At 46.8% G+C, this 24,605-nt stretch overlaps 1 protein-coding gene across 2 annotated transcripts in view; it reads right to left on the bottom strand.

The window, feature by feature from the left end:
* ZFHX3 (zinc finger homeobox 3) overlaps positions 1-24,605 on the bottom strand; it is a 235,300-nt gene that overhangs the window by 93,988 nt on the left and 116,707 nt on the right. For both annotated transcript variants that reach the window (XM_047078686.1, XM_047078688.1), the window contains one exon: positions 1,950-2,181. In XM_047078686.1, coding sequence (XP_046934642.1) covers positions 1,950-2,181 — 232 coding nt within the window. The remainder of the gene's footprint in view (positions 1-1,949; positions 2,182-24,605) is intronic.

The raw sequence follows: 24,605 nt of genomic DNA, 5'->3' as shown, positions 1-24,605 counted from the left end.
AGCTACTCCAGCAGGGAGGTCGCATGCTCCCCCTTTCATATAGCAGCTCACTCCATTTACGTAAAGAGACCAAAAAAGCACCGAGGGGGTAGGGACAGGGGCAGGGAGCAGAGGGGTCTGGAGGGGCTCAGGAGGGACATCTCCAGGAAGAAACGAAGCTGACAGAACAACTGATCTGGCAGGGCCTTCAGAGACCAGGAAATGTCTCCTCTGGCAGAGGGCTAGCCATGAATTAATCATAGATACCTAGCAAACCAGGGAAAATAAAAAGTTGTACAAGAAGGTAAATGAAATTATAAAACTCTACATGGCTCAGCTGTGATTAATATTTATAGAGTTAGAATAATGAAAACACTGAATATTAATATAACCCCAAATTATTATTTAATCATCATGGAAGATGAGGGGAGAGAAGACTGGGTATACAGCGGGGGCTGGGGAGTGTGATGTAGGGGGTCCAGGGGTGGTGTGCAGGGGAGTGTATGGAGTCTGAGGTGTCCACGTGTGAGTTTGTGGATGGGTGTGTGTCAGTAGAAGTGTGTGGTTTGTAGAATGGAATGCTCGTGAAAGTCTCACCGTTTAGAGTAGAAAGCCAATAGATAATGTCTAAAACATAAAAAAAAAAAAAAAAGAAATCAAAGCACATTAAGAAAGATGGAAATATGTAACAAAACAAACAAATAAAATTTGAAAGCCATGGCTCTGGGCAAGGGGATGGGGGACGGGGAGGGTCATGCCATTTTTCTTAAGGTTTACATAACTTATTGCCTTTAAGAACTATAAAAATGTGAAATTAGATAAAATTAAGATTAAAAACTCCACAGAAATCAAGCTTTAAAGGACTGGGAGCCAAGGAACAGGGCCTAACTCCCAGATGACGCCAGAAGGTGGGGCAGGCCGAGGACCACGAGCCAGGGGCCAGGCTGGGAAGGATGGCCAAGAGAAACACGAGGACAGGACAGAAACACAACCTGGAAGCTCAAGGAAGGGAGCTTCGGCGTGGGACCACGCAATACTTTCAGAGACCACAGAAAGAATAGAAGAAGGCCCAGCAGGTAGCTACAGGGTTGGGTAAATCCAAGGTCAATGGTGACCTCTCAAGGGTGGTTTGCTGATGCAGCGAGACAGGCTATGGTAAGCTGAGGCACCGGCTGGTGATAACAGATACAGGCTATTCTTTCAAGAACCTTGAAGATTCTATTGCAGAGAGAGAAGCAGGACACAGGATTGTGGGAGAGCTCTTGTTCTGTTGTTTTTAAAGAGGCCCTGATGCCCTGTGATTCCACAGTGAGAGAAAGGGAGTGGAAGGGCTGAAAACACAGAAGGAGGATTCTACCAGGGAGGTCCTGGTGGGAAAGAGAACCACAAAGAAGTGGAAGGGAGTGACGGAAAAAGGGGACTGTGGTGGGAGCCAGGAGCTGGCGAGGTTCCGCTGGGGGCCCCGACCCTGTGGAGAAGCAGGCAGCACCAGGCCATGACTCGCAGAGGCGCCCTCAAACCCAACGGGAAAATGTTTAGAACAAGCGCAGGCTGTTCTGATCCTCTCTGAAGTTCATTCTTACACACTGGACTTGAGGCCACAAACTCTTATCCCTACCAGCGAGCAGGCCATAATTTAGCACTTGCTTTATGTCCATCTGGACCAATAAAGTGAATCTAGAGTAAGCACCGGAGGAATCTGGGGATAGGAGACACAGCATCTCCAGCTGTCCTGCTCATTGGGCAGTGGCCTGTGACACCTGAAGAAAGTGAGGCGAAGTTCCTTCAGTTAAAAAAAGAAAAAGAAAGAAAGGCAAGAATGCACACAATGTTCCTTCCAGAATATGATGGTCACCTGTGCGGTCGGTGATGGGACACGAGGACGAGCAGCAGCAAACCAAAGCCCTCGGGAGGTCCACACCGGGCCCCCACCAGAAACCACTCACCAACGGGCCCGTGAGACCACTCACCCGGATCGGTGGAGGGGCACCTGCGGATGGTGAAGATCTGCCCCAGGTCCTCGTCCTCCTCGGGAAGGCCCTTCTGCAGCCGCTGCAGCTTGCGCAGGCTCTCGCTGCGCTGGTGCTTCATGGAGCGCACGTGCTGGATGAGGTTCAGCTTGGCCTTGGTGGAGTAGTTGCACAGGACGCAGTGGTAATAGCAACTTTCGCCCTCCACTCCGCTCTCGTGCTGCTGCAGGTGCTGCGAGGGGCAGAGGAGAGGGACACGTCGTGGGTAAGCCACTGGAAGCCACCACCGCCACGAGCCCACCCGTTCCTGGCCGGAGCCCAGGGCGGAGATTCCTGGGAGGGGCTGTTCTGTCTTCCCCAACGTACCTTCTTCTCCAGCAGTGCTTCGAGGGCCAGCAGCCAGCAGACTCCCCTCCCCAACTCCCCCGAACGTCCCTTCCCCGGCGGCTTTCCACGCAGCTGCTGAGGCTGACAGTGCCGACCCTCCCCAGGTGACCTGGGTCTTCCTGGCACAATAATCCAAGGTTCTTCCTCAGACTCTCCAGAATGCCCCACTTTATTTAGATCAGGGTTTGCAAACAATGGTCTGTGGGCCCACTCCAACCTGCTGCCTAATTTTGTAAATAAAGTTTTAACAGAACACAGCCACATCCACGGATCTGCATATTAACGATGGCTGCTTTCCAAGCACCAGAGTTGCGTAGTTGCAACAGAGACAGCATGGGCCTCAAAGCCTCAAATATTACTACCTGGCTCTTTACAGAAAAAGTTAGCCAACCTCTGCTTTAGGTGATAGCCTATATGGTCACACTCCCTGCATAGAATCCTAGGTCAGTAACGCAGAGCCAAAGCTGTTGTCTGGCTTTTCCACAAGAATGACAGGTCAAGTTTTTATATTTAGAACCACAGTCTATTAGGAGAACCTAAAATTAGGTTTTCCTTCGGATTAAAAAAAAAAACACACACACACAGAAAAATAAATTTCTCCAGACTGGTTGCCTGTCAACATCTGAAGGTCACTTGGCTTAGTGCATCAGATGGTCAAAATTACACTCTTGATTGTATTCGTGTGTTCTGATTCCAGAACAAGGAAGCCCAAAACGTGGCAGAAAGCAGACACACACAGGATTAAAGTGAGAGGTGCAAGAACAGGAGAGGTCATGGGAACAGTTAGCAGACCCCAGACTTCTGTGTACTGTAAAAGACTCGAAGATTATCCAAGGACAAAACTCACAAACTCTGTGTGCCTCTTTGAGAAAACGGTGAAAGGTATGGGCCCTTCTCACTAACAGCTGAGGAAGTAACAAGCTCCTGGTATAGAGAGGATAATCTCCTTCATTTCAAACGATCCCATTTTAGGAGAAGAGGGAATTTTTCTACTGGCTGCCCTTTATAAAGCAGGGCAAACAACTCCAATAAACTTAAGTGAATGACCCAAGGTCACCCAGCTACTTAGTGGGAGAGAGGGAACTAGGACCAGGGTCTCATGTTCCTCCAGCATCCCTGAGGAGGAGCAAACTCAGATAATGTGTTTTATGTGCTTGTGTTATTACCTGCCCTTTCCTCCTCCTCCCCACCCCCATCTCCAGACCCCAGAGCCTGGCTCAAGAAGACACAGGGAAGACACAAAAAATGTCTCGGGGGGCGCCTGGGTGGCGCAGTCGGTTAAGCGTCCGACTTCAGCCAGGTCACGATCTCGCGGTCCGTGAGTTCGAGCCCCGCGTCGGGCTCTGGGCTGATGGCTCGGAGCCTGGAGCCTGTTTCCGATTCTGTGTCTCCCTCTCTCTCTGCTCCACCCCCGTTCATGCTCTGTCTCTCTCTGTCCCAAAAATAAATAAAAACGTTGAAAAAAAAAATTAAAAAAAAAAAATGTCTCGGAACCACTTTGTGCTGTTCCTCTCCTTTCTGACCTGCATGTGCACACGCCTATGCCATGCTAACTGTTGCTCATCCTGCTTCAACAGCCTTCTTCTCTAGATTATAGCTTGAGACACTGAGAAGGCAGAGCAGTTAGAATGCCCTGCGCTCCATTAAAAATACCCAAGCGGCCCTACCAGCACTTCCCATTGAATGACACACTCCAGGCTCAGGTGCTCACACGTACACATTCTTTGTTCTGTAGAAAACTATGAAAATCCCAGAAGCATGTTTGAGCTTTATTGGAAGAGGGAAGGATGAACGTGCCAATGGACCGTTGCAGAAAAATCTTTGTGGGGGATGAAAGGGAGACCCAGGCCTTCAATCATGTAAATTGGCTAAACCACCCCATACCTAACTGTTGCTCTGAGGCCAAGGTATAGGCAAAAATGGGAAGGGCTTCATAGGTACCAAGAGAACAATCCCTTCTTTCCCCCAAAATGGACGATTTGACACACTCAGGTGCAGAGCTTTGGAACAAAACAATATCCCCCTAGTAACAGCCATCCTACAGCAATTTCACAACCAGAAGGAGTCGGCAGAACTGGCGAACTCAATGTTAACTGTTAAGGCAATGACAACAACTTATAATAAAAAGCTACTTTCTGGAAATAAATTTGAGCTGATTTCCTCTTTAATGGTTTATCTTCAATGTGCCTCTGAGACAGGGTCCTTGAAGAGGATTTCAGGAGGGTGGAATTCACCAAAGCAATCTTTTTTGGAGGCTACAACCCTGGGGAGAAGGTCCCCAACTTCCCTATAGAGTCCTCCCGCCCCCCCAAAAGTCAAAAACTGGACTAAGATATTTCTGGGAGCAAGGGGTCTGGCTTGGGATTAAGGAGCAGGAAACTTGTATGAGAGCCAGCATGGGGAAACGTGTACTGCTGTCTTGGGTCACTAAGGCCAAAAGAATTACATTTATTAAAGCTTCAACAACAACTGATGAAATAAAAGATAACAGGGAAAATAACCATGGAATCCAAACCAATGAATTTTATCGAGGGATTTTGGTAAGATCATATAGTATGAACTCAGAACAAGAATCATTAAAGCCTTACCCCAAAATTCCCATTACCCTCCCGTGAGACAGGATTTCCTTGCAATAAGGCACTGAATCCTTAACATAAAATTGTAATATGGATATAAAGGCTCTTTTCCAAATGGCTGGTGTTTCCAACCTCTGAGCCAGAAGAGAGGACAACGTGGCCAAAAAGAGTTGGATGGGAGTTGAGATGTCAAATGTCTTTTGTCCTTAAATCCATAGGCCCTTGGGTGATAGAACTATATAAATCCTGAATTGACATAAACATCACACTGGGAATTCCTGCTTTAAAAATAACCAATATGATGAAAATGTTCCAAAAACACTCTATACTCAATCTCCTGGGGGTAAATGGCAACCTCTTGTGCCACCAGGAGTTCTTCCATCTACCATTTGGGAGCCATTTTGGAAAGGAAATGGACACACGCTACAAATGGTAGAGAAAAGAATAAGAGGAAACAAGGTAAACAGGTCTATGGCCTCTCCCCTTGATCCTGGTCTAGAGAATATTTAGGGTCTTCTCTTAGAGGCTTGTACAAAAACTTAATTCAAAATTCCAAGCCGGCGTTTGTAGTCTGGGTTCATTCTCCAACACACTGAAAAAACTGCAGAATAAACTGTTTATTGGTTGCCGGGAAACACCTGCTTATAAAGGTTACATCCCAACCCAAACTTTTTAAGAACTATTTTTAATTTTTATTTTTGATGGGGAGGAGGGGCCTAGAGAGGGGGACAGAGGGCCTGAAGCAAGCTCTGCGCTGACAGCAGAGAGCCCTTTGCGAGGCTCAAACTCATGAACCTCAAGATCATGACCTGAGCCAAAGTCGGATGCTTAACTGATTGAGCTACCCAGGCGTCCCACAACCCAAACTTCTGATCACAACCTGAGTCTACCTGCAGGTCAAAGATCCTGTTCTTACCAGATTTTATAAATTCTCACTCAGTACTTCTCCAGCTGTCCAACCTGGAGCAAACAGGGATCCAAAGCTAGCAACAGGGTCCTGCCCTGTATGACCTTCTCCACACCATGGGGTCATTTCCCAGGTCTTGAGTGGGTCAATGCCCTGACCTGTTGGCCAGATACCCTCTCCATCCCAAGTGGCACTGGTTGTGTCCCCAGGATTCTACCCTTGGAACCTGCCTAATATGAAGCAGTGGGAGGGGGTGGGGCTGGAGAGACCAATGAGGATTTCAGGAGAGCAAGCCGTCACCCACGGACATGCTTCCCCTGCAGAAAAGACTAGATGTTTTCATTTGGAGAAGAGAGAATAATTTGTTCCTGACCCAGCTAATTAGAATACCCTCAACTGGGATCCCAATGTATTTAATTAAATTCACTGTAATATATGAAGAATCCACCAAGGCACAAATCTCAGGGGAACACTCAATAAAGGATCTGCCCCTGTTCAGAATTCTTGCTCTTCTTGACAGGGAGGGAATTTTTCTCCCCCACAAATCCTCAACGCTCCAACCCTCTCCCTCAACTCTATCAGAGGCCCTCCCATCCTTGGGGAGGGGAACGTAGGTTTTGCTTTACTTTTTCCACTTTACTCTGCATTCGATCTTAACTTCTTACCTCTATGAGGTCAGGTGTAGAGTTTATTTAAAATTTTTAAGTTTATTTTTTATTTTGAGACAGAAGGCAGAGGAGGGGCAGAGAGAGAGGGAGAGAGAGAGAATCCACCCTGACAGCACAGAGCCAGCTGCGGGGCTCAAACCCACAAGCTGTGAGATCATGACCTGAGCTGAAACCAAGAGTCGAACGCTCAACCAACCGAATCACCTAGCCACCCCAGGTCAGTTGTACAATTTAAAAAAGAAAACAAAACAACAACTTCAGCTGTAGCTAGTAGGCTCTCAGGCGTGCACGCTACACATGGACCCAGAGAAAACCGGCTGCTCTGCCCACTGGACAAGGTTTGAATCTGATTCACTTCTAAATGTCTACAACACATTAGACACTATGCACACGCACACACGCGCACGCACACGCACACACACACACAACACGCCCTACCCCAGGCCTTAACCTGCAGTTGATTAAGACAGTGACAGTGGTGACTTGGAGAACACGCCAAGAGGGACATGAGAAGGACATCCCTTTGGATTGAATATCATCGTGAAAACATGCCAGCTCCAACAGTGAAAACCATGGCTTACTCAAGAAAAACTGCCATCTATCCACAAACTAATAATGATGAAGAAGCGTAACCAACTAATAAACCAAGAAACCAAGATCAACTAGCTAAAGAATAGTGGTAACTGAGGTCTACCCCAACTCACTCGGGCCTATAGTCTTGGACCTGCCTAAGGGCTTCCTTGATTTTCCTCAATGTCACTGGCTGGTTTAAAAAGTGCGCACACAACACTGAGTTATATGAACTGCAAATGTACAGTCATTTCCTAAGAAACTTTCAATATGATTTACTTCTGAAAGCTCAAAGAACTACAATGACCTCTAACAAGTATCCAGTTTGACTCATAAATGGAAGTAGAAGAGCCCAACGATCTCCAACTTCTTGAAATTACCGCTATGCAGCAGGCATGACTGTCCTCACTGACAGCCATCAGGAATGTGACTTACACTGGTGGTCAGTGCTTTAAACTGACAACAGGGGAGTGTGGGCTCACTCGTACTGCTCAGGGACCTTTTCCTAAACCACTTTCTGATCTTGGTGGAGCTCTTTTAAGATGCTCATCCCCCCCAAAATGAGTAAAATAAAATAAAAAATAAAAAATAAAATTCCTGTCCCATCTGGGTTTAACTGGAAGGCGACACTCCTGTGCCCTGGACATGGAAACATCGAATGCCCCACATCTTCCCCTGTGGGTCCAGCTTGGGGTGGGGGTGGGGGCAGGGCTCAGAAAGAAAAAGCCATCGCTGCAATCAGAAGCACCTCGATAATGAACCTGGCACATAAATCCAAGCGCAAAAGGAAAATTAATAATTAAAAAAGACGGGAGAGAAAGGAGGCCAGCCCGTGTTACTTTGTGGGATTCTACCCCATTAATATGTGGTGCTCGTTCACCCTGGCCACAACTGCAAGTCAAAGAGACGAAAAGAGGACTCTTGTTAGAAAATAATTCATCGTGAAAATCAAAAAAGTGTGTTCCTGTAACTTGTTTCCCAGGAAAACTAACCAACTTCTGTCAGAGAACATTGATTTCTGTAAATCTGGAGGGGCCCCGCTCCTTCCTCCTCCCCAGTGATAGAAACTTCTAACATCTGGTTCTTCATGCATGGAATGCAAAATATTGATCAGGTTTTGTCAAAGCCTCCCCTTTAAAGTAGAAATGGACAAAGTACATTCACACACGCATACACATTCACAAATGAAAACACACAGGACTCCTAATGAAGCTTCCTCAGGGGAGCAACACCTGTTACTAGAAACACACGCTCGCCCACCCCTCTTCCACGCACACAGTGCACCTCTACTCCTTGAGCAACTGAAACTCTGATGGATGAGGAAAAGCAGCTCCCAGGCATCCCTCTGAGCAAATGGGCTCCCCTAGGGGAGACCACACACCTCTTGCTGAGCAGAGGAGAATCCCCACGGTGGGTACACAGAACAAACCCCAAGACACCTGCTGAGGAACACGGAAAGTCATCTAGGCAGGGCGGATGGAAGGGCTTCTGGAACTACTAACCACAGCGTGCCTGGCCAGGGCTCCAGTTTTCCCCTCTGGGCAGGGGATATAAAGTCATCAGCACTTCCAGGGAGAAGGAATGGGAAGATGAGAATCAGTTTACTAATTCCTCACATGTAAGTGGGGTGTTGTACCCATTCACAGCATCTACTGCTGAGCAAACACCCACAGACACTTTTCATCTCATGAGGGCCTGCCCCACGGGGTGGGTAGCATTTGGCTCCTGGACGTGGACAAACCCAAAACTCAGGGAGGTCATGTGACTCCCCTCAAGGTCTCACAGAGTATGAAAGAAACAGGACTGGAACCTGGGGTTTGATACCAAGTCCACAGCAGTCCAGCTACTCTGCACTGACCACAGGGCTCATTCTGGAACAGCAGATTCCCCATACCCAGGTATTCGCCTTGAAGGCCTAAAAGATAAATTATTGCAGGTGTAACGCAACTGGGAATGGAGGCAGTTAATTTTTTAATCAGTGGTTGTGTTACAGTTTCAAACCTCATGTCACATGCTCAGGAAGGCTTCCAGAAGGTCAACCTAAATATATAGGTATTTTCTGTTTAATGTTGGCTTTTCACCCACTCATGCCCTCATCCTTGGCACATGCTAATTTAGTCCTATTTCACTGTAGGAGCCCTGCAGACACCATAAGATACAAGCTTCAACCATCATTTATAAGAGCAAGTGAAAGGAAGTAAAAATGTTCCCTTAGATCAATCCATTTACGTTACTCTGACCTATTTTCTGGTTTCTAGGCCAGAGTCCTTGTGCCCTGGACAAGCCATGAGTGTTCATTCTCAGTATTTGAGCTCCGAAGCTGAAGGCGAGACTTCCCATGCCTGTGTCGCTTCCCTTACCTGAATGACATCTCCTGGTTCAAAAGTCTCAATATGAGCATTTCCTTGAGAGACATACAGTATATCCTCGAAGGAAACTAACAACAAGAAATCCACAATATGGTGTCTTGCAGAATGCTGATACCTTCACATAACAGAAATCATTTCTTTGTTAGGGAAACTCCAGAAAGGAGAGGAAGCTTACCAGGTATGTAGGGGTTTTCCCGAAGGAAGGGGCCCATCAGAGCATGAGGTCACAAGCCAAATGAGGGCGAGTTTCCATGACGGTCAAACAAGCATCTACACATCGAGCTCGGAAGCTTCGAAGAGGGATATGGTGGGTGAAACCACAAAGTGGGTCCCACAAGGCTAACATCAAACTGACCACCCTCCAGAACCGACCAAAAGCTTAAATATCTGAAGATTAGCCCTTCACTAGGATAACCTACCAGTGATGGTCCCTTTCCCCACTCATCCATCAAGATGCATTTCTTCTCTACACTACTTTCCACCTCTTGCAGTTATCAACTCTCAAGTAAAAGTAAAGGCTGCCATTTACTCCAGCATGTCTCCCTTCAACTCCACACCAAAATGTCGCCAATAATGGTTGTTTAAGGTGCACCGTAGATTAAGGTAGCCTGATGGAAAAGCCTAACTCTGTGCTACTTCAGGCAAGTTATATACACTGTTGGGTCTCCCACACACAATGGGACAACAGTAAGAGAACCGCTGCAGAGCACTGTAGGGAGGAGTCTATGGGATAATGCACACAAAGGGCTTAACACAGCGCCTGACGCAGAGCAAGCCTCTGTGATAAGGCTATTACTGTTACTATCATGGTTTCTCAAATTAGTTACAGTTTGGGATTAGGGATAGAAATAAATGTCTACTGAATTTACCTATTTGGTATTTCCCTCCTTACAACCAACCTTGCCTGCCCCACTCCCTAGGACCTCCCCTCCCACCCTCTCAGCCCCAAAGAGGAATCCCCAGTTGACTGCAAAGAAACCGTAATCTATAGAAACTGTAACATGGAAGGGATAACGAACACACAGAGGACCGACTTCTTCCTTGTAAGAGGTGCTTAATTTTCAGTCACTTGCCCAAAGTCATGCTGCTGATGCAGGCACAGCTGGGATCCATACCCCAAGCCCATGTCCTTGCCCCCAAACCAGATCTGTTTTACTGGGTCTCTTTGCCCATGGCGGTGCCAATATACTGAAAATCAAGAACCATGTTCTTTATCGTGTCTGCCAACATCCCCAGGTGTAGACCAGGTGAAGGAAGGAGGGCTCAGTTGAAACGGCTGGTAGGCACCTCCCAGATTCCCTAGATTTGCTCTGAAGGATTTGCTTATTTCTGTCTCCAATCCCATGGCAGTCAATATGGCAGAAAAAACATGTGCCTGGTGGTCAAAACAGGTGCATTACTTCATCTGGAAAATGAAGATGTTTATACTTGCCCTGTCTTCCTTGGGGGCAATTTTCTAAACCACGTGAGAAAACAAATGTGAAAATCCTCCAAAGGATATGAAGGACTCCCCAGGTATTTGGCACAGCCATCATCTTTCTATCCTGAGCCCAGATTTTGCTTCCTCACTTCTGACTGGCAGGTGCAACACCATGGGCTGGGTTGTTAACGATCAGATGGTGTTCTAGCTGAGCAGTTCTCTAACTGGAGCACGCACCAGGAACACCCGAGGGTGTGTTATGCCTGGACTGTCGGCCCACCCCAGGGGTTTCTGATTCACCTGGTCTGGGATGGGGACCAAGAATCTGCATTTCTAACAATCTCCAGGGAGACGCTGATGCTGCTGGTCTGGGACCACGTTTTGAGAACCGCTGATCTTGACAGCAACTGCCATGGACCAGAAACCTGAATCAGAATAAATACTTGGAGAGACTCCCCTGTAAGGAGAAAATTTTCCAGAGTCTAAAATCTCTGTACCCGCCTTTCCCCAAAGAGTATTTCCGATTCTAGCCAACTGCACTAGATAAATCATGTGATGCCGGCACAAGAAGTCACCTCTTTAATGAACAAGTCACACGGAAGCAGCCGCCTGCTACCAGCTTGCTCCAGATACTTCATAAAAGTAGAAATCGGCCCTATTCATCTCTCTCCCCCCTTCTGCACCTGCAGTCTAAAATTTCCCGGGGCTGTCGCTGAAAGCGTGACTCTTGATGGCAAGGCATGAGGCATCACTTTTTCCTCGTAAGCTCTGGATCCTGCTGAGCACACCTGTCCAGATGTCTTGCTGGAATGGAGCCCACGAAAGAATTTCAACCAAATACCAGAAAAAATAAAATGGTCTTTAAAATTCCTCCCACGCTCCTGAACTTTCTGGCTGTTGCTGCTGAGAGCATGAATTTGGCGCTCAAACCTGGAGGCTTCTCTTAAGCTCCCATGATTTGCTGACAAATACCCTCATCACCTCCATTATGAGAGAAGACGACGGGCAGCCAGGGTGAGATGGGCCTGGGGTGGGCGGGCAGTGAGCACACACGGGCTGACTTCTCCCTTAGAAGAGGTCCTTCATTTAAAAAAAAATTTTTTTTTTATGTTTATTTGAGAGAGAGAGAGAGAGCGAGCATGAGCGGGGGAGGGGCAGAGAGAGGGAAACACAGAATGTGAAGCAGGCTCCAGGCTCCCAGCTGTCAGCACAGAGCCCAACGTGGGGCTCAAACTCACAAACTGTGAGATCATGGCCTGAGCCAAAATCAGACGCTTAACCGATTGAACCGTCCAGGCACCCTGAGGTGCTTCATTTTTATTTCATTCTTCCCTTGAAAGGGAAAATGGGAAGGTGAAAAAGCAGGAGATACAAATTCTCTCTGAACAAACGTCTCTGATGCTGGTCATTGTGGCTGCTAAGGCACTGGGCCTTTTCTCCTTAAATTCCCTGGATTTTGTGGGAAGTCGAAGAAGATGGTGACACTTTTGGGAGGGGGACAGGGACAAGCGAGTGACAGGAGAAAGAAGCTTCTCCGGGGAAGGAGAGTAGAGTCTGAGCCAAGAGGCCAGGAGATGGCCAGCTGCAGAGGGGACGGCCACACGGTGAGAGGGGACACGGTTTTGCAAACGATGACACGGCTACTTTCTCTGCCCTGCTTTCGGGTTCCCCCCATAAATAACCCAGACAAACACCCCGTGCACTGGGTTTTGCTCTCCTTCTCCCCCCTCTGTAGGTCTCATTAAAAGCCGATATTGTTCGGCCTCAAGATGGAGAGCTCAGCATGGATTTTACTGAACGTTAAATCAACCAGCAAGCGTAGCCAGCAAACTCTGTGGCACTTTAACTTTAAATAATGCAATAATTATTGAATTTCCTTTTTATAACTGAAGTGCTGGAATGTAAACAATGGGGCCGTAATTGCAGGAAGGGGGGATCAATAGAGGCAATCGTTTTTCAGCCATGTTAATTGTAAATACAATTGCTCCAAGATGTCAGCCTTGTTCTTCTTGCTCCCAGAATCATCCTAACGGATGACAGAGTCCAACTTTCCCATTACAGCTGTTCGTTCCTTTAAGAGGTTCTCAATCAGGTCTGATCAATCTGTCAAGATAATGCATGGAGTAAGTAAGACTCTTCCAAACACAGGCTCCCAATCAATAGCTCGGACCAGCTTAATGAGGTGGGGCTAAGGCCCAGAGGGAGGTAACAGCCCCCAGCTTGCGCCTAGGTTTGGCAGGCCGGCTTCCTCACATGGCCCTGATAAACAGATCAGCCCTTAATGAGGACATTAGTTATGCATGCTTCAGCAAGCAGCAAGACATCCATCCCTTGGGACAGACGGACACAAAACAAAATAGATTAACAGAAAACAATATGGTGCCAAATTAGGTCTAACTGAAGACTTTTCCCTCCTTCTACTGCTTTCCTTAATTGTCCAGCAGAGTGGAGGACATCAATTAATCATTCCAATGGGCATGAGCTCAAAGAACGGGAGTACCGTTGGGCCGGAGGATCTCCGGGTTTCTCCCAGCCTCCTCTGGCTGCCACTCAGTATGAGTGCCCTCACCTCAACACCATTTCCAGTTCACAAGGGGGGCCCCTCACAGAAGGGGCCCCACACCAATCAGCAGGAGAGAAGGAAGACGTGGCTGAAGTCTCACAGCCCTACTGGAGGGGCCAAGAACTGAAGATGGACGAGAACAAAGCTGCTACTCCTCATAGCTGACATCTGTTTCTGAGATCAAGTCTTGGTCTTGAGAATGGTTACTACCTCACAGGAGAAGAGATGGAAAGTCAGGAGTCTAGAATCCCATTTCACGTGGCCCAGCACCCTCGGCAAGCCGCACACGCATTGAGGGACCCTGGGTTCTCAAAAGGATAACCTGGAGGGCTTCACGGGGAGGCTGAAGGGCTAGCTTCCCTCCCCGAGGCCAATGCACAGCGTTGCCTCTGCTCCCGCTGACTGGCTGGGAGAGCACCTCCCTGTGGAAGTCTGTGAGAAAGACCACGCTAAGGAAAGGTCTCACCCAGAGTATGACAGTTCCTTCTCCCAGAGTCTGGGTTTCCCGGAACCTTCTCAAAGTTTGGCTCCTGGACCAACAGCATCAGCACTCCCTAGAAACCCCTTCAGACCCCATCCAGACCTACAGGGGTCTGGCCCAGCAATCTGAGTTTTAACAAGCTCTCCAGATGATTCCCACACAAGCCCGTTTAAGGGTCACCATCTTACAGGGGGAATTACATAAAGCAGCTTAGAGCAGGGAGGATCTAGAAAATCACGGTGTTTCTGGTCCTTTCTAAATCAGAAACAGTTCCGTGTCTAAGATGTAGCTAGAAACCCGTATTTTCCCTGAGGTTTGGATCAGAGCCCACCACCCACCTGCTTCAGAACGCAAAGCCTCTGGAAGAAATGACACCAAAGGAATGAGGCCCTTGTGTGAAAAGCCCATTTTATTAGTGGGGTAAGATCACAGAGTGGGCCACACCACTGAATTACAAAAGGGCAACAGTCTCATTATGTGACTGAAGTAAAATGAGAATAACCGGGTCTTTGTAAGGATGTCAGGATGAGCAGAATATACGAAAACAAATAAAGAGCTGGAAAGATGAGATCCCTCTTTTGTGCAAAAGGCCCAGCTCACCGGCCAGTCCCTCTCTGAAGCCTTCCCTAACGCCCAGATTGCACCTCTCTCCCCCACTCTGGGCCCCCAAGCCCATTGGGAGCAACTTCCATGCTGGACTCGTCTTGCTGGCTTACAAACCCCCGCCTGCCTCACTGCTGCCCTGTGAACAGCAAGTCCCAGGCCCGGAGACCAAGCTGCGCCTCTCTGCCTCAGCACAGCTCCTGATCCACAGCAGGTTCTTGAAAATGGTTGGCTGAAAGTCTGAGCAAAACTCCCACGCTTCACTCTTACTCTTGGTCTTCAGCTTGCCGACCTTTCTAATCTAGACCAGACTCCCTCTCTCCTCCTTCGCTTTCAACCCTCCACTCCATTCCACACTTGACATAAAAGCAGCCTCCTGGCCCTTTCCACCTCACCCACCAACCCTGCTCTTTCTGGTCACGGCGGCTCTTCCTAAGCGCAAACCCTCCCGAACGCCCCCCTCCACCTGCTGAATGGCGCCCCTACCTGGACGTCCTCCCCCATCACACCGAGCTAGCACTCTTGTCTCCATGCCTCTGGGGTCCTGTGGCAGGAGGTGAGCCCCACCTGTGGGTACCAGTATTGGGCACAGCCTTCCCTTGGCTTCCACGTGGGCTCTACATTCCTTGAGGACCGAGACAGGAGGCTGGGACTGAGAGAATAAACATGTTTATTCTAAGATTTACCGCTCGCTTGGATAAGATTTTACGGCAGGGTATCATTACTGTAAATGGCTGTACTCAATGACTTCACTTCTCAGTATATGAATCGTAGAAGCCCTTCTCCTTCCCCACTCTGAATCCACCAAAATGTCCCCCAGCCAGAAAACAACTTAGCTCGTCACCATCAGTGTATCCTTCCATTTTGGTCTACGTATTTACAGAGCTTTAATATTGCTATTCTCTTTCACGAAAGCTTGTTTCTTATTTAATGGACAAATACCGCGAGACTGCGAGATGTATTGAGAAACATCTAGAAGAAGACCACAGAAGACAGGGACAGAGAGCAAACTCCAGCAGATGCCTCTCGGTGGGGAGTGACTCAAGCCATCAGGACTCCGACAACGAGTTGACAAGTCCACTACCACACCTTTACAGACAAAAACAATTTAGTACAAATTTTAGTTCTAAACACACAGTGTCTCCAAGATCCAATGGAGAGGCGTGACCATACACAGACACCCAAAAGGAGATGGCTGAGTGGGTATTTCCGAGACATCTGTTCATCTCCAGGTTGGAAAAGCCAGGCTAAGGACATAAAAAAAAAAAACAAACAAACAAACAAAAACAAACAAACAAACCATGCACACCCGCTTATCTTTCTTTTCTTCCCAAACTTTTTGTCTTCTTCCACAACTGAGCAGCTGTGGTCTGGACCCTCGATTCTTGCCACTCCCTAAGCAACTGGTTACATCTACCTTCATATGTTTCCAAACTCTGAGACCTGTGAAGAAGGGAACGTTCTCCACCTGGGTTTAGATGGGCTGCTTTCCCTTCCTGGCTTATGACCAAACTCTAGGCCCCCCAGCTGCTCACTGGCCACCAGACCCTCCCCCAGAGGTTCTAAGCAACACAGTCTAATGACACAGCCTCCTGGTTCTGTTCTCAAGCTCCCAATGGAATGTGGCTGTGAGGCTAGTCAGCGAGAGGTTTTGTGTTTTCTGTTTTTTTCTTCTCCAGGCTTATTTTAAATGGTAAAAGGGGAGGCTTTTGTTTGTTTTTTCACCAGCCAGTCTACACTGACCAAATCATCCTCTCCTCACAGTCTCCAAGTTCATTCTGTTTCAGAAGGCCCAACCAACAGTGAGGAGATGGGAAGGGCCCAGTAGAAGATTTTCCAGGGGGCACAATTTCATTCCAGAAAGATGATCATTTACAAATCCTGCTAGAGAACTGCAGTAAAATTCAAGTTCCAGAAAACAGCATCTAAAAAGCTTGCAAGCGGGAAGATTTCTTTGAACAAAATGGCAGGTTTCGGAGAAAGCTGGAGGTAGGGTGAGCAAGGAGATTGCTAAGATTTCCAGCTCTGGGGCGCCGGGATGCTGCGGGCATGCATTTTGCACATTAGCAGTTACCGTGTTCCTGGTGCACAGTGACATCTGGACATAGACCTGCCAGGGCTCTCTTCCTGGGGTCACGTTACGAAGACGAAGCCAATCGCTCACCACCACAGCAACTGGCAGGTGACGTCTTTAAAATCTCAAATCTAGTAACCTGTTCTGCAGGTATTAACACAAACTACAGATACTATTTTAGTGGGCATTTTAAAGGGCTCAGTCTTAAAACACCAATCTTTCAATGACCTTTCCCGATTGCATCACAATGACAGGAAGCCAAAAGGAACCAACAGTCATTCCCAGTTTCTGAGAAAACCTTTATTTTTACAGTCTTTAGCGGTCTTTCTTTCAGCTTTGGATTCATTCATTTCCCATCTGTCTCTCCATATTCTTGTTTCTGGTTTCCTCACAAAGCAATGAAGGGATGATTTGTCTCTGAACACTATTTTTTTTTAATGTTTATTTATTTATTTGAGAGAGAAAGCGCACATGTGAGCAGGGAAGGGGAAGACAGAGAATCCCAAGCAGGCTCTGCACGGTCAGTGCAGAGCCAGATGTGGGGCTCGAACTCACTAACGCTGAGATTGTGACCTGAGCAGAGAACAAGAGTACGACACTTAACTGAGTGAGCCACCCAGGCACGCCATGAACATTATTTTCACCATTCTGTGTACATAAGAAAAGTCATCTACTAAAATGGTTTTCACCCACCAGTGCCTTGTACCACCCTTGTCTCCTTCTCAGTCCCTCTGCAGTCTCTCTCCCTCTCTGGCGCGTGTGTGTGCGGTGTGTGTTCTGTCGTCAGTTCATGCCATTCCACCCTGTACGTACTTCCATTCCAGCTCAGTCAAATTCTGCTCCCCTTTCTGAACACCCCATCTCCCTTCCGATTTCTGTCTCCAGGAATTCCTTCTCTGAAATTAAAGACTTCACCTCTCAGCCTATCTTTTCCCACTGACACCTTAGGTGCTGGTTATCAGCATTACATAGGTGGCATATTCTCCAGTGAGACCGGAATGTTCCTGAAGACAGAGGTTATGTGCCCTCCTACTGGACACACAAGAGTCAGGTTATTCTGTATAAAGAACACGAGCATAAATCAGGAGTCACGCAGGAGAGGGTCTGTGACACTAAGCTCTCTCCTCAACTGTGAACACCACCACCTCATACTGAGGGGCCATGAGACTCCGGTGAGTAAAACAGTATGAATGTACTTCCTAAACGGCCAAGCAAAAAAATTTTTAAAAAAGTGGTCAGATGATGAGAACTGGTTGGAAGGGGCACTTGGAAGACTCAGAAAACCCTCCCACCATCTGATTTCAATGGGGTCCTAACTCTACACAAAGACGAATTAATTACTTGATGGCCTGTTCACTTACCTCGCTAATGAAATCATGGGTGTTTCAGGGAAAGAACCTGTGAGGAGGACTGGCTCGCCTCTGGGTGTGGGGACTGCCGGTGCCAGCTCATTCCCCTGCGCCAACATGACTCACGAGATGACACAAATCGCCAGTGGGCTTTGTTATTATGTGACCTTCAACAAGTCACCCTTCTTTCCTGCTTCAGTGATAAAAATCTGGATGGTAATACTAAGAACCTCCTTCGTGGCATGATCGCGAAGAATGACGATGGCGCACAGCTAATAATGACCAGGAAGCACTGTGTCTTTGTAGAGAGCTATGTTACTTAACATTTAGAATAATACCCACTGTTTCAGGTTGAGAAAGCATTCAGATTTTAGCTAAACTGAAGGCTGAACATATCCACTAATGAGCAGTGTCCTTCCCATAGAAACACTGAAAGCTACTCAGTCTACTGAATAAAATGACTAGCAGTACATTAGCCAGAAGCTGATGCAGGTGTAGTTACCATGAAACCAGGGTCATTGCATTCAACATCTAATAAGCAAATTCTTAAGATCACAGAAATAAACCAGGGCCAACCGAGCTGACAACAATTGCATTTGGATAGAATGATTTCTTGGTCCATAGTTTCCATAAAAATACAATCTATTAAAAGATATGTTTCTACCATCTAGACCAGGAGTCTGTAAGTATCTGGATGGTAACTATTTTAGGCCTTGAAGGGCCATACAGCCTCTATTGCAACTGCTGAACTCTGCTATCACTGCACAAAAGTGACGCTGGGCAATTATTAAAATAACATGCATAACCGTGTTCCAATAAAACTTTATATAAAAGGCAAGGACTGGTTGGATTACCCCTCTGACAGTGATGTGCTGACTCCTGATGAAAAAATTTGTGTAAAATTTACTCATTTGCAGTATGAAGAGACAACAAACACACACACACACACACACACACACACACACACACACACACACACGTTTGTTGAGCAAAGTTCCTTCCAACCTGTCAAAACACAGTAAGACCAAGGTTTGCAAACTTGATACCAAAATTAGCAGTTTCAAAGTGAAGATCAACAGTAACTCAAGTACCATTTAACTGGGAATTATGAAATGACTCCAGAACAATTAAGCTTCACTACTTGTTTTCATGCTTTTGAACGTAAGAACTTGCGTTGTGTGTTTTCTACCCATGGCACTCCTCAAATGCTGCCATCTCCTCCTATAAACACAGTGAATAATGCCGCATGAGTAAGTTAGGGTTATACATTTATTCAGAACGAAACAATACCTGTAACTGAGTCAACTTTTAACTAATCTGATGGTGGAGTTACTAACAACAACAAAAGAGTATAAGCTTCTTCTATGCCCTCGAGTAGCTGAAAATAATGCAGATGTGAAAAGCAAGGGAGCAAAAATGAAAAGGGGAAAAATTAGGTCACTTTCATCCCTGTATACCTTCCTACACATCCGCTTACTTTCTGAGCATCTCTGGAAAGGAGAATGCTAGCAATGACCTTGACATCCAACAACGAGTGGTCAGGAAGTCTGGATTTAGAAAAAGAAAATATCTGAATGTTTTCTCAATAACACCGTCTCCATGTATCCAGTTCCTACATAGATTTCAAAAGGTTTGGCCTTCGTTAGTTCAAATGATTCTCACAACTGCCTTGCGAACTTCAGTGGCGGCAGATGCCTTTCTTCGCCATCCAGTGCATAGAGAAGAGACTTAAGTCACAGATGGCAAACGGGTGGCAGCTGGGGGGGAGCCTGCAGGTATGAATCACGGAACTCTGCAAGTTTTAAAAAATTCTTCACTAACGGTTAACACTGTGAATTTACACAGCACCTGGGTGGCTCAGTCGGTGAAGCGTCCAACTTTGGCTCAGGTCGTGATCTCGCACTTCATGAGTTCGAGCCCCACATCGGACTCTGTGCTGACAGCTCAGAGCCTGGAGCCCATTTTGGATTCTGTGTCTCCCCCTCTCTTGGCTCCTCCCCTGCTCATGTCCTATCTCTCTCTCAAAAATAAATAAACGTTAAAAAAATTTTTAAATAAAACCTGTGAATTTCCCACACAGCTAAGAATGAATGAATGAATGAATGAATGAATGAATGAATGAATGACTATCCGGCTGTGCTGGCTGCACATTCCCTCAGCTCAACAATTACCTAGTTAAAATGGGGCAGGCACTTCCCAAGCCAGCACTGGTGCCCATCTACGATAGATGCGTCACCCCTGCAGGCACCTGGGCCGTGCCATATGTACCAGACGATGTGGCTCGGGAGTGAAGGCCATGGAAGTTGGGCCTACACCTTCGGGTCCTGCTTCAGCGTTGGTCACACCACACTGTGCTACCCATGAATAACCCAGTACAAACACTCTGCTGAAACACAGTGCCCACTTGAGGGGCATGCCACAGAGCACAAGGCCAGAGCTGAGCTACTCCAGGCTCAAGCGGTAAGGGACTTCAGAACGAATGTGGCTTCGTAAGGGAAGCCAACTTAATTCTGCCAAGGAGTTAATATTTGCTAATTGGTAGAAAAAGGTAAAATTAATGAGGACATTAACATAGCTATTTAAAAACAGCCCCCTGTTTCTCCCATTGTAACACATGGAACTATCAGGAAGTAATTGAGGGAAAAGGACACTGTCAATTCTCAATTATCTGCATGAATGAAGCGCTTAGTGACACGGATAATCCAAGTCATTTACATTTGGATTTAGAAAGCAACATCTTTTTCCTTTGGAAAACTTACCTTCCTAATTACAGCTTGCTGAATGTGAGGGTGAAATCAGTTTACCTTCTGTGCCAAAGCAGAAAGCTGCTGGGGAGGGTACAGAAACCACCAGGGGCTTCAGACCTGCCACAGATAACCCAAGGCAAAGAAAAGATCATCCACAGTGGTTGTCTAACGTGGTGGCCACGAGCCACATGTTTAGCTAAATAAGAAGTTCTGTTACGACGCATGCCATGTTTCAAGTGACTAGGGGCTCCCAGCCACTAGTGGACAGCAGAGATACAAAACATCTCCGTCATCACCAAGTTCTAGTGGACAGCAGTGACTTCTCCATCCATGGTGACCTCTAGTTTCCTGGATTAAGTAGAAAGCTGTGTGACGGGTCGGGAGCAGAGGAATGCAGGGGATGCTATACTGCCACCTTCTTTAGAAACAAAAGGGAATTGGAACACCTGACTCGCTCAGCTAGTTTAATTTCAAGCCCTGCAATGTAGACTCTGTCCAGGGAATAGCACAAAAAATACGCATTCCATTCCAAGTAAAATGAAGCTTTTTAATTAACAAAGCAGAAAACGAGTGGATAAAAGGCAAGGCAGGAAAGCCTGATTCTAAGCAAACGTGCCATATCGGTACCCGCACCTCGTGTGGCCACGCAGCCTGGGTGCCCGCTACAGGTAAACAAGGGAGAGAAGGCAGCTCTCCCCCCACCCCCGCCGGCCACAAGGGGCCCACGCTGCAGGGGGCTGCTCAGGTGCCACCGGGGGTGGTGTCAGGCCCAGTGGCACTTCACATCCTCATTAATTATCTTGAAAGGAGAGGGTTAGTAAACAGCAAGTTAATTAAATTCTCAGATGATGCTAATTTGGGAGGCTTTAGAAAGACTGGCAAGGGCAGAGGCAATATAAATGGGACCTAGATGGGTTAGAAGAAGGAGTGGAAAATAAAATTAAGCACTGGCTCAACAAACACCGCTTGAAATAAGTCTTAGGGAAGAGCCAAAATACGTCCACAAACGAATTTATTTGGAAAATAGTTGTGCTAAAATGAAAAGTTTTGCAATGTCTGAGGCATATAATCAGAAGGGGAGCAAAAAAAAAAAAAAAGGCTTTTAGTAAAAGTGTTTATGTGCACTTAGAAAAAGGTCTGGAAGGAACACCACCCGGTAAGGGTCAATGCCCTCAGGAGGCGTGGTCACGGACAAGGGGACGTGGGGATGGGGTTTCCACTGTTTTCTTCATGTTCTTTTTAAACTGATGAAACATCTTTCAAACTAGCACACACTGTGAGGTTTTTAGCTGTCTTTGTTTGGTTTTTTAAGCTTTTTGGTTTGAAATAATTTTAGATGTACAGAAGATGGGCAAAGAGCTCCACGTGCCCTCCACTCAGCTTCCCTACTGTTAACATCCTACATCCTACCATCTGGCACGCCCATCCAAACCAAAAACCTGACACTGATTCAATACTATCATTAAAGCACAAACTTGACTCAGATCCCACCCATGTTGCCATTCGTGCTCCTGCTCTGTTTCAGGATCCAGACCAGGACCCCATACTGCACTTAGTTGCTGCGCTCCTCCAATCTGTGACAATTCCTCCGTCTTCTGTGACCTGGACACTTCCCAAGAGCTCTGGCCAGATATCTGTAAAAACACCCCTCGATCTGGGTTTGTCTGATGTTTTCTTAGGATTACAGTGAGGTTCTAGATCTTTTGGAAAGTACCCTTCCCAGTGCATCATCTCAGGGGTATGTGACATCAACCGGACTTATCCCTTATCAGAGGTGACTGTCCATCACTTAGTGAAGGAGGGCCCCTTTCTGCCAGGCTTCCCCACTGACAAGCTACCCCTTCTCCCATTCTATGCTGTAACCATTAGAAGTGAATCACTAAGTCCAGCCCTCAGTCAAGAGGAGGGGAATGAAGCTCCAGCTTCTGGTTATTATGCCGTTAAATAAAATATCTTGTCACAGAGATAAGCTTCTCCATGCAAAAAGAAGTATCTGATGAAAATGTCTATCTACAAGGTCTTGAGAGTTGCTGCTGTTGTTTCAAACGCTTGGATTCTCAACAACACAGATGAATGAATGCCCACAGCTGCAGAGACCCTGCTCTACAGGCCAGGCTGCATTCTGCATACTTGCATATGTGAACTTCTTTAATCCTCACAACAGCCCGGTGAAGGGGATGCTGCAATGTGACGACAGTCAACCCCAAATTACAAAGAGGTGAAATCTCTTGCTCACGTTAACACAATTACTACGTGGCAGGGGCAGGACTCAAACTCACACCTCCTGGCTCTAGAGATTATGCTGTCTATGAAGCTCTCCTGCTCCACCATATACAACTCAAAAATTTCAAGCTAGTTACATAGAGCAGCGAAATATAATTGAGAGAGAAGAGTGACATGGGGCAAGATGTCAAAGACCAAATGGGACAGAGGCTTCTCTGGAGACAAGCACACTCATGGGGGCATTCAGAGGGTCAACAAAATCGACACGCTCCGAAGGGGTTTCCAACAGAAGGCAGCTGTCCTCCACCTTAATAGGGCGGCAAGGAACACAGAGCACCTGAGCGGCTCAAAGGACCTCCCCATCGACAAGTATGCAAGATGCTCAGAATCTAAGGACCATGACGCTTATGGATAGCCCAGCCCCCGTCTGTCATGGAGACAAGCCGGGAACTGTCTCCTACTCTTTTACTTCTCCGACTCTTCTGAGGTTCACTGTGGCACAGACAGCAATAAAGTAGAGGTCAGGATTGAAGCAGATCTGTCTGGCTGTGGAGAGAGAGCGGATGCCAAGACAGAAAGAGACCAACAGCCCAGACAGCGCGGGGAAACTTGGCCCAAGACCCCAAGATCTATAACATGGGCTTGTTTAATCCCAACTGCTAATGATTTCATATTCTGACATCAAAAAGAAACAAAGAAATGAGTTGCTTCTATAAAAACAGGCAAGTGTGGAGAAGAGCTGCTGCCTCCGGCCCCAAGTACCCACATGATTCAGTTCTCACAATGGTCCTAACCATCATCCTTTGCACACAGAAAAAAAATGATGAAGAAGTGAGCAGGAAGCAATACGTGCTTCCTTCCTGGATACCCACCCCACACCGTCTTCTCCAAATATCTGGCATTCGTTTCTTCTCCATGTAACCCTGCCTTGCTTTGTTCTCTGATTGTTTCAATTGCAAAAATTTGCCTTGAAAATGGCACTGACGGAGCACATCACACAAATTATTCTACCACCATGCTGATCCCACCTCACAAGTGGGCAGAGAGCAGATCATCCATAAACACCCAGCGTCACAGAAGAGGAGAGGAGCAGGGATGGTCCCTGGCTTTCCTCGGGATACAAGTGGACCTAGTCAATACAGTCAGCCTCTGTTTAAACTTATCTACCAAGCTAGATCTCAAGGAACACAGAACTGCCTCCTCTCAAGACAGGGTCTCAGTGCAAATTTTAAAAGCAATATACTCCCTTTATTAAATACAGAGGAGACTTGTTAGCAGCAGCTGGTGTCTGAGTGCTTACTACCTGCCAAGCACAGTTCTATCTAAGGGCTGTTCTAAAAAGAAATAGACTTGGCACCAACCACCATAAAGGTAACTCCTTAACGTGTCAATGTGTTCTCTTCCATGCACTACTTCAATGTTTTACATCATCCAGAAAAAATACAATAGCATTCAAGAGGGACACATTTCCCGATTTTTAATGGAGCCAAAACCTGAGAATTATGGCCTGGAGCATTGTATGTAGCAAAAATCTGAAGTCTTTGAGTAGATATTTCTAAGCACCTAGAAAAGCAATGAATCACTAGAAGTAAACACAACTTCACCAAGTACAGAACAAGATACGGCAATTTCAAGATTGCCATTTGCGATTCTAGGATAGCAAGGTGTCTCTGCACTTAGGAATGCTGACCCAGAAACAGTGGTCATGTGTCAAAGTCA

This window comes from Lynx rufus, unplaced genomic scaffold, assembly GCF_022079265.1.
Source record: "Lynx rufus isolate CCGP_SWC_20201006 ecotype Redwood Valley unplaced genomic scaffold, mLynRuf1.p SCAF_16, whole genome shotgun sequence".
NCBI classification, from domain to species: Eukaryota; Metazoa; Chordata; class Mammalia; order Carnivora; family Felidae; genus Lynx; species Lynx rufus.
The sequence above is the reverse complement of the archived record's forward strand: the minus strand, read 5'-3'. Positions and strand labels throughout refer to the sequence as shown.